Source organism: Anopheles moucheti, chromosome 3, assembly GCF_943734755.1.
Source record: "Anopheles moucheti chromosome 3, idAnoMoucSN_F20_07, whole genome shotgun sequence".
NCBI lineage: Eukaryota > Metazoa > Arthropoda > Insecta > Diptera > Culicidae > Anopheles > Anopheles moucheti.
In genome coordinates, this window is record NC_069141.1 from 46963065 (window position 1) to 46973655 (window position 10591).

At 44.0% G+C, this 10591-nt stretch overlaps 1 protein-coding gene across 1 annotated transcript; it reads right to left on the reverse strand.

The window, feature by feature from the left end:
- Nucleotides 1-1132: 1132 nt before the first annotated feature.
- On the reverse strand, nt 1133-10062 carry LOC128305668 (hormone receptor 4-like). Its single transcript, XM_053043237.1, has 7 exons — nt 10050-10062; nt 4417-8003; nt 4090-4345; nt 2551-3377; nt 2091-2283; nt 1862-1977; nt 1133-1787 (listed from the first exon to the last, which is right to left on the reverse strand). The coding sequence occupies exons 1-7, from the start codon at nt 10060-10062 to the stop codon at nt 1707-1709; spliced, it is 5073 nt and encodes a 1690-aa protein (XP_052899197.1). The 3' UTR covers nt 1133-1706.
- Between the last annotated feature and the right edge of the window lie 529 nt (nt 10063-10591).

The window sequence follows — 10591 nt, forward strand, 5'->3', positions numbered from 1 at the left end:
CACTAATTTGACCGCACAGATATCAGAAATCGTGTGTATATATGAGTGTTACGCTGATGAATGAATGAATGAATGAATATGATTTTGATGCTTGTTTCACATGTGTCATTTTTCTATTCAATGTAAATTGTATGCAAACAAATAAACTGATCGCATGATCTTATCTCTCCGGTCGGCAAGTAGTAGACCAAAACAAACATACAAACAAACGAACGAAAAAACACAACAATAGACCAGCGGGGCTAGTTTGCTCGATATCGTTACTTGCAATCTCACCCCATCGATCTTCCCTATATCTCCTTTCGAGCGGAATACAAACGATATCATATTATCAGACAAAAAACACAACTTATTTTGCCCTCTTTGCAATCATCCTACTCCGTTATCTTTCTTGCGTGAAAATTCATTCAGGCATGGCATATGCCCCCCCCATTCTGCTTGCTATGGAGATGTATGTAGTAAACAAGGCTGCAAGGATTCAACCTTCGTGATATTTCGTCATTGATCCTCAAAACGAGCTCATGACCGCACCGCCTTTTCTCGCGTTTCAATATAAACATTAGACCGATGAAGGACATGTGTGCGCAATCATTGAGAACATTAAAAAAAACTTACCAATTAGTTATAAAGTGTTCCTTCTCGTGTAATCAATATTGATTCGAATAAATGCGTTACATACAAGTACATTGCAACATTTGCAAAAGCACCATCGATATGAGGTTATACTGCTGGAAAATTGGGCGTTGTCCGAGTTGTCTTATCTCACCTCCTGCGGGGGAGGACTAGCGGTTATAGGCAAAACAACTTCACTGACCTGATACAGCAACAAATTGTGCACTGTGTATGTGTGTGTGTGTGGGTATGTATGTGATTCAAGTCGTTAAGCGTCTCCTCCAAGGACGGAACTCCATGTTCAGAAGCAGTGAAAAATGTGGTAAAGAGATGGGGCCACACACCCATTTTCACGCACTGCACAGATGCGTATTACTACCTATCTAACGTGGTTTAAGGTTGTGATCATAGTCAAAAGGTATAAACGATTACGTATCCTCTATATATGTATATATACATATACATATATATACATACATATATATACATATATATATATATACATATTTAGACTGTGCATTATTATGGCCTCGAATGTATCGAAGTTACTAATCATCAGGTAACACTGTTTTAATAACAAATATTGTTACGGCATTGGTGCTATTGGTGTAGTCAGTAGTATCGTTATGTACAATGTAGTTATTATTAGCAGTACGATTATTTATGTTTATAATATGTGTATCGGCAGTGAAAGGATTATTGGCTCTGCTGCTGCTGTCGGTGCTAATCTTGGTACTGTTCACACTATCAAGGTTGCTGTCGTGTGGTCTCGCTTTAGCAGCGAGCCTTTTTGGTACAGTCTCGCTCGATCTGGTCTGCAAGTTGGAAGCTGCTTCGTAACAATGGTGGTGCACAATCTCTTGCTCGTTGTGGACTGTGCTCCCCCCCACCGGAGCGGTTTTGGTAGCGACATTCGAAACGGAGAAATCGGACAGAAACGAAACATTATTGTTGCAGATGAGTTCTTCGCGGGCCAGCTCATCACGACTGTGCGTAAGATTTAGCTCCGCGTTCTTTGGATTTGTTGTAATACGCTCAACGCACGAAATTCGATGAGTGTTCGATGTTAACGTTACGCCACGATCGATCATTCGCTACCTGATATTGGCCGAATTTAGAACGAATGGTACGTAAAACATTTTGCTCTCCAGGAGCAAACTAGCTGCCGTTTGAATCTGTAACGAGGTGATCGACATTTTTGTTAGTGCTGCAGCAATAGTATTGGAAGATATTTTCTGCCGGGGTTTACCTCAGGAATATGTGCCAAAAGATCACTCAGTCGGTTGGGATTGTGCGGAACGGTGTGCTGTAGATAACTTCTAAGTACTTGTATGTATCTTTCCTGAATACTTTCCAACTCAACTTCTACCGCGGAGTCGTTATGAGGAGAATGATCACGAAGCGCATGAAAGTAAGCAGATACGTTTCGTTTGTATTAACGGTGTAACTTTGTGATTGTATCGTCTGCAAACATTTACCTTTATTGAGCAGAATGTACACCTTCAGACAAACGTACTCTTCCATTTTGAGTTTGATCCTACGAAACATTATCGTAATTTGCGTCATCTTTTCAACCATCTGACCAACGTCAATCTTAAGTTGTTCGATCGATATCGGGTGACCCATAAGGGTGGTAAGGCAGGATTGAAGCGTGTGCAGATGAGAGGTTATCTAAAATGATAAAAAATGGTACAAACTTTAGTTTTATACGCTACATGAAGAAAATGTCTTTTAGAAAAGAGTTCTCTCCCATTAAATGGCTTTTTCTTTAACCTTACTCTACCAAGAGGGCTTTATTTAAATGTACTCTTCAACGCGTTTAGAACAAGAATCGTTTTCCTCACATCACAAAAATTTTAAAGGCTCTACAGTCTACCCATCAATAGTGTAATTAGTAACGCCAAATCATTGCTAATTGACGATCTTTATTTGACTCACCTCTTCAGTGAATTCGGGATCGTTTTTGTCCGGCGCCAATACGATCCCTCCACTACCGCTTTGCGTTTGCGTAGTGCTGATGTTTTTCTTACCATGCATCGCTTGGTAGGCTGCCGTAGTCAATACCAATATTTCGTGCCACTTATCCGTCAGCAGTTTGGTATGTATTTCGACAGGAATGTCCGTATAGAACGGAAGCTTCCGCGTCCACGAGACCAGCTTGTGCACGATCGAGTCGCCAATATTACACAGCTTGTCGCCAATTTCTGACTTATCTGCGAGGAATTCACTAAAATGCGGTAGGGTTGCTATATCTTCCATAGCATCACAGTCGATAAGGGTGTGTATCATGTTCAAGGCTTGTTCGTACGAGATCGACCGATCCTTTGATGAGCTTACGGCGTTATCTAGTCTGTGTCGTAAATGCACGATCTCGCTTGGGTTGGTGAGTGCCGTCTTGAGGATGGTACCGTTCATTAAGTTCAGATTCATGCTCTCGGATTTTACCATGGTTGGCGATGTTGTCGATGGTAAATGGTGGTGTTGTTGGAGATGCGTTGCCACCTGCGAATGGTGGTACACGTTTGTCGACTTTGGACTTTCTGCGCTACCAACGACCGAAGCAATACCGCTTCCCAGTGGTCCTCCCGCACCAACTCCGATGTCACCAAGGTTGGTGATGGCGGTTCCGATGGCACCAGTACCCTGTTGTAACTTAGCATTGGTTGATTTCTGGTTGTTCTTTTTATGTTTCTTATATTTTACTTTGTACAAATTGTAGACAGCTCCACTGTTTCGACCACCGGGCATACGATCTTCTCGAACCGCTAAAAAGTGAAAGTACAAACAATTTATTTTATTTATCTTTGATAAGTGGAAAAACTTATGCATTAAGTTATGCTAAGTACACACAATTGTAGTGGACTCTTAAAATAAAAAAAAAACCTAAACTTCCATACTGCTCGAGCTGCAAGCATACGCAGATCCCTTTACAGACGGCTACTGATCCCATTGGTTTACCATCCAAATACTACAGACACTTAAAGGTTTTATTGAAAATTCATCTCTCCATTCTTCCATTACACCGCAAAGCAACTTGTCACATATTCCATTCTATATGAGTGGAATATTAATAACCGATCATTCCCTCTTTATAGGGCATATACGGATTCTGGTTCATCGGCCTGGTGTGGTAGCGACAAACGTCTTCACATAACAGAACCAGTACAAATCCCCGCAGCAAGGACACTGGCTATCCGGGTACATGGTAAAAAAAGTTCAGTAAGCCAGAAGTGACAGGCAATGAACCTGAGAGAAGATCGTTACGCCAAAAGGAGTGACGAGTCTGGTCAAATCCACCCAATTCCGTACACAAATTCGAGAAAGTTAGAACTGGTTGACAAAACCTTTAAAACATTTTAGATTAAACGGCTATAAAAAATGATGAAGCGAAACAGGGAATTGTGTGAAGCAAAACGGTAAGAGAAAAACAAATTAAAGCAACAAAATAACGCCATGTACTTCGGCCACCAAACTTACCCTGAAGCACCATGCCTTGTTCGATACACTTTTTAAATCTACAATACTGGCAACGGTTACGCTGAGCCTTTGTGATCTCGCAAGTGCCATCAGCGACGCAAGTGTACACTCGTCGATTCTGTACGGTTCGCTTGAAGAATCCTTTGCAGCCTTCACACGTTATTATGCCGTAATGCAGTCCGGTTGCTTTATCTTCGCATATCATACACACTAACGGTTGGTCATCTTCGTCCGGTGGCATGTCGTCTAATATTTCCTGTTATGCAAAGAGAAATGATCTCTGAATTACACAAACCGACAGAGGGGTACTTTTACAATAATACTTACTTTTTTCGGTCCACCTCCTGTACCGCCTAGGCTCCAAGCCAAATGTTGCTGCTGCTGCTGTTGTTGTTGTGAGGTTAGGTTAAGAGCCTGCTGCTGTTGTTGCTGTTGTTGAGATCCCACTGTTGAAAATTGTCCGTAATCACCGGCCCATAATCGCTCCATATTAAGCGGTAAGTTAGTGCGCGGATGGTTCGCTGCTTGCCATGTTTGCGTATGACCAGAGACGACAGCAGCCGCAGCCGCTGCTACTGCAACAGCAGCAGTTGGTGACGTTGTCGGTACAACTGACTGACCTAGGCTTAACAGAAGATGTGCAGCTTCCTCATTATTACTATTCGGTGAGACGTTGATGTGGGAATTACTATTATTGTTGCTATTGCTGGTGATCATTCCACCATTGCCAGTGTTTCCTCCATTCGCCTGGTGAGATCCTTGTTGTTGTGGATGATGGTTGATTGATCCTGGGGCTGTGTGTTGGCCCTGCAAATGTTGATGATGCTGTTGTTGTTGGTGATGGTGTTGAAGATGAGTGCCGCCGATGCTGTTTCCTGTCATGCCGCCACTTACCGTGGCTATTCCAGGTACGGTATCTGCGCTCGAGTTTCCACCACTCATTGCGTTGGATGAAGCCGTATTATGGACCTGTTGCAGAGCGGTATCATAACTCCAAACCATCGTCCGAACACCACATGATTCACCCATTATAACAGTCGGTGTGACACGTGGAGGCGTTTGTGATGCAATTGGCCCCGGGCTGCCATGATGATGCTGTGGCGACTGCTGCTGATGATGGGGAGAATGTTGTTGTTGCTGTTGCTGCTGATGAGTGTGATGGTGCGGTGAGGAAAGCTGACCTCTTATAGGTGGCAATGGGCCACCAATCACTTCTGGTTTAACGCCATTGATCCGATGTGGCGCCGCCACGCCGGAAGACACTACTGCCTGTCCAGCTAATGCTGCTGGACCAGGCCATACCATTCGGTGATGTTGTTGTTGCTGCTGCTGCTGTTGCTGCTGCTGTTGTTGCTGCTGCTGCTGTTGTTGCTGCTGCTGTTGCTGCTGCTGATGTTGGCTTGCCAAAACACTGGCGACATTTGTTTCATTTTTTACACGAAACAAAATAGCAGCATCACGAATCGGATTCCGGATCGATAGACTACCCACGGAAGACGTTGTAGTAGTACTGATGCTAGTTGTTGCGAAACTTCCAATCAGATTTGATCCACTAACACAGACAGCGTTTGCAATAGAAGAAGATGGATGGTGAAATGTTTGTTGATGGATGGATGATCCACGTTCGCGCTTCACGATCACTTGCGGTTGTTGATTTCCACATGAGGAACCTACTTGCGCAGGACTGTTCGGCTGTCGGTAAGGTAGGGACTGATGTGGCGATAACGGTGGCTGCATTGGTGTAACCATCGATCCAGGACTATTGGCGGATTGACGGACAATTGTCGCATGAGATGGTGCCAAGGGGCCGCCAGCAGCGTGTGGTAATTTCATTCCACCACTTACACTTCGTTCCCGTTTGATAACCAACTGCTGGGCCGGATGAACGGGCGAAAAGCTTGTGCTGATCGGTCGGTGGTTACCTTGTGCAGCAGAACTCGCCAGAACCATTTGTTGCTGCTGACGCTCCTTTTTAATGCGTATCTGTTGGTGCATTGCTTGAAGCATTTGCTGCTGCGTGATTATAACATGTTGCGGTTGGTTGTGATTTTTAGGATTAGCCCCCCCAACAACACTTCCAGCATCGGCGGCGTTAACTTGACTAGAAACAATCTTTGAAGACAATCCACCTGCACCAGCAGATGACGATTGATGCTGAAAGGATAATGATACCGAGGGAGATACTGAGGAAATGGTAGCTGCACTAGTAGTAACAGTAGTAGTAGTAGTAGCAGTTGTAGCGACACTTTCAGTAGAAGTTGAAGAACCGATCGCTGATGGTGGTGATTGTGTGTTCTGTCTGTATCTATGATGCTCACTATCCACTTCTCCCCCGTCGCTCTGCATACGATCCGGTATTCCATTATTGTTTTGATTGCCATCGTTGTTGTTGAAGTTGCGCCCGTTCGCTGGCGTGCTGATAGAGTGCGATATCGATGAGGACGTAGTTAATATTGATGACGGAGATGCCGTTGCGGATGTAGACGAAGATGTCAACGGACAGGTTGGGTCTGTTAATGCCGTTGCAAGGGGTGGTAATGATTGCTGCTTCCGCATTCCTAATGTCACTAGCGTCGTAGCGGCTGCTGCCGCAGCCGCCGCAGCGGTGGCTGCATTTCCAGTATTTTTTCCCTCTGCGGTCGCGAGATGGTTGGCTTTCATCCGCGACAAAGCCGGAGTAACAAGAACCGTGACATGCTGCTGTTGCGTTTGTGCACTACCAGCAATAACTCTGACATTGCCAGCACTCGGATTAGCGGTATCGCTTTCAACCATTCCGTTCGGTGCTACCGTATGATCAACATCATCCTCAACACCACCGCAGCCTTCGCCATAGCGTTGGTATTGATGTGGCAGTGTTGCATTGACGCTTTTACTACCAGCGCCAGCATCGCTAGTAGTGGCAATAGTACTGGTAGCAGTAGTAGTTGTGGCAGCACAGCGATTGTTACTAGTATTATGGCTTGCTTGTGTGTTGATACTGCTCGTAGTGCTATCTAATCGTACGCACTTGTTAGTGTTTATAGCGTTACTATTACTACTACTGTTGCTACTACCGCTGGTCTGCTCCTTGGTAGTGGTAGGCGTTGTTATGGAAATGGTAGGATGATTGACCGACCGAGGTCGCCGTTCATCAGCGACAGAACGTATCACGCTGGCAGCCGTTACATTCGAGACACTACCGCGGCCACCATTTCTAGCGACTGCAGCTCGTTCTTCTATTGAAACGTCGGGTGTACATTCAGGCGACGCTCTATGGTTACCCCCGTACGCGTCGTCCTTGAAGTTAGCGGTATTTGCTACAGTACCGTTGTCGTACCCGCTGCTCATCGAAGGCTTAGCTGACGGTGTCGCCAACGAACTATCATCATCGGCTGGGTCGCTATCATCATCTTGATAGCTGACGGAAATGCACCGATCCTGCTGGTGGTGCGATCGTGCACTTCCATCTTTGATTTCGTTCCCATTCAAACGATTGCTATGGTAACTATTGCTGGTGTTTATAGCGTGTGTTTCATTGCTCGCGGCGCTATTACTACCGACATCGTTCGTAACAGTGTCAAAACCACTGGCGGATGTGCACACCTGCTCAAGTTCCTCACCGTCCGCCGGTGACGGTGTTGTTGGTGGCGAAGTTAGGGCGGCTTCTGGTGCATCTTTCTGCAATCCATCATCACCGATTGCCAACGAAGTGCCCTTGGGAGTTTGATGCGCAGACTGCTGCTGCTGCTGCTGATCACACATCTTCGGAGACAGTGGCTGCAGAAGGTCCGGCGACGATGTGCTCGTGTCAGCTATAGATTCGCCGTCGCTGCTACATCTTGAGTCGACTTTTCTTCTCTTTAGTTTCAAATCTTGAAATAGGCTCATCTTATCGAGCTCGCTGTATGGTCCACGGCTCAGTGTCATAATTCCTGGATAACAAAGAAAAGAGATAAATTGGGAAAACGCAATTAGATACTAGCACATTGTTAGTCCGATAGTTGCTGTAGTTTGTTGTTTCTAAAGAGAAGTTGAGCTGTGCAGCTATATTCGTCTCTACACGACACGTTATGTGGGCGTCTGTGAAATATGGTTTTATTGACTATCATGATACGCTTATGTTGAATCAGCAACATTAACGCGGACAATGCACGATGCCCTTAATCTGAATAACAACATTCTCGATGGGTGAATTTATTTGTATTTCCGCGTTCGATAGCACAGCGGAGCAGCGTTAAAGGTTAAAGCACCGGTGTTGATAGTACTGCTCTCACGATCACTATTACTGACACATGTTGTGTGATGTGTGTTGTTATACCTCGTTTTTGCAAACCTAACCAAAGATTTGAATGGTATGAAAAATGTATATGTACACATTTTTAGAACAATTATTCATTTTTAACAATTAAAAATAAAGTAAATCCGGCTTGTTTCCTTTTCTTTGTAGGTACACCCATTCCATGATTCTATGAAAAAAAAATCCATTCCATTGCTACAGTACAGCTTACTCTAGACGGGAGAGACGGGTATGTGTCGTCTGAGCTCGTATTACCAACGTAACTGCAACAGTCAGTCTAGTCGACAATTCGCGATAGAACTAACCTGCCCCAACATTTAACCCACATTCCGATTGGCAACAACACACATCGATGCGCCGCAAAGTGGTGTGCTTCCCAAAACCAACATCCAGAACGTTAAGAATAACGTTAGAAGTTCGCACTGTGTTAGTGAACCTGGGCATCACCACATGCCCACAAGTGTGCGCGATACGACTGTGGTATTCTGTCTGGCCTCTGACGTAATTGTAACACCACTTCATCACCACCGTGTATCGCATACGCATTCAGCCGCTCGCTCGATCGGTGTGGCGTTGGGGTACAGATCAGATCTGTACTCTCCCGTTTCGTAGAGAGTTTATTTTTAAAAACTTTTTGCATTCTTTAGTTCAGCTGGTATGGTACACTAGTAGTACGGGGGATCTGCAATCGGTTTCATTCACGACATTTGCACTTTTTTGCATGCAATTCATGCAGCGCTTATTTTGTACAACATACTCAATGTCTTGATTTATGTCCAAAAAGCAAGTTGCCATGTCTGAACGAAAAATGATATAAAACTAACTATTCTTAGCATTTGCAGAATGCCGAAACAGACAATAATTATTTTATTCCCATGTAGTGCTTTATTGCAAAAAGTTTACAGTTTATTTTACAGTCAGATGGTTTTCATTACGCGTGTTAAATCGCGATTCGCAGAAAGTTTCCTAAGTCAAATTTATGAATTACCCTTTACAAAGTGTGCGTATCATACCCGATGGAAACGTATCATTCAACGTACTGCAAGCTGCAATTCACACCCTGCCCGGACAGTTAGAAGGCCTTGGCATGACTAACATTGCAAAAAGGAGGTTCGATGAACCTTTTGCAGGGTCGCGAGAAACCAACCACATGTAATCGCGTATGGGAAAATTATCTGAGACCACATTGACCCCCTCTCCTCTTTCGCATGCTCAACCCTTTGCCCGGTGTCCCTATCTCATTCCTTAATCATCGCATAAAGAGTATGCTCACGATGAGTACTAACTAACCAGTGAGCTCTATGCTTTGAGTATATTACTGAGATTGGAATGTAGGAATTGGAGTAAAGGAACGATACAATTCATTCATATCAGTTACTAAACAAACCAGCGAACGAAAAGATACTGCAAAAAAACAAATGTTGTTTCGAAATAGTTTGAAACCGAGACGAAAATGAAAAAAATTAACCGAAGGAACAAATCGATCGTGCGCATTAAGCGACGAACCTAATCGCCAAAAACCCGATACAGTATGGTGTCTAAAGTAATGCTAAATTTTTGATACGTTATTGTAGTTCATTACTGAATTCGAAGAATAAGATTAGTTTACCAGCCCATGCTACGCGTATCTGTAGGCAGAAGTCGAATTATTATACGATACTTAAACAGGGAACCAATTTACCTAACGATGTCATTTTCGATGCTTCTATCAGCCCCTGGAAAATTGTTTTAAAGTTGATTTCGGGTATGGAGAACTGAGGGAAAAAACGAAGTTTCCTCACATCATCCGGGAACTTTTGACTTTAAAATGTGATCACAATCGGAGACGGAACTTGGTAACTATGAGCGGAAGTTGAAGTAGGATCTCCTTACGCGAATGTGTTTATATTTTCTAATGCACCATTTACGCCGGGTAGCGACATTTTTCGATCACAAACTATCGCCCGAGTGGCTTCACAATCTGGAGGACGTACGCACTGATGTAATATTTTGTTGTAGCCTATTTGCCACCAATAAACATAAGTTCTATTTCAAGAACGTTTGAATTTGCTGCGTATCATAGCCACTATCACAGCTGGTACACTTTATTATACGCACAACACTTTGTCCGTTACCTTCCGAACTAACTGGAGAATGCTTTTTAACAAACAACGATTGTGCTTCATTTTCTACACACAGCAAGTGCGTGAATCTCGTTTCCGTGTAGCGCAGCTTTATTAATAC

Coding starts and splice junctions, on each gene's coding strand:
- LOC128305668 (XM_053043237.1), bottom strand. Junction 3,378..4,089: donor ACAAGGCATGGTGCTTCAGG/GTAAGTTTGGTG, acceptor TTCACTTTTTAG/CGGTTCGAGAAGATCGTATG. Junction 2,284..2,550: donor ATCCCGAATTCACTGAAGAG/GTGAGTCAAATA, acceptor TTATCATTTTAG/ATAACCTCTCATCTGCACAC.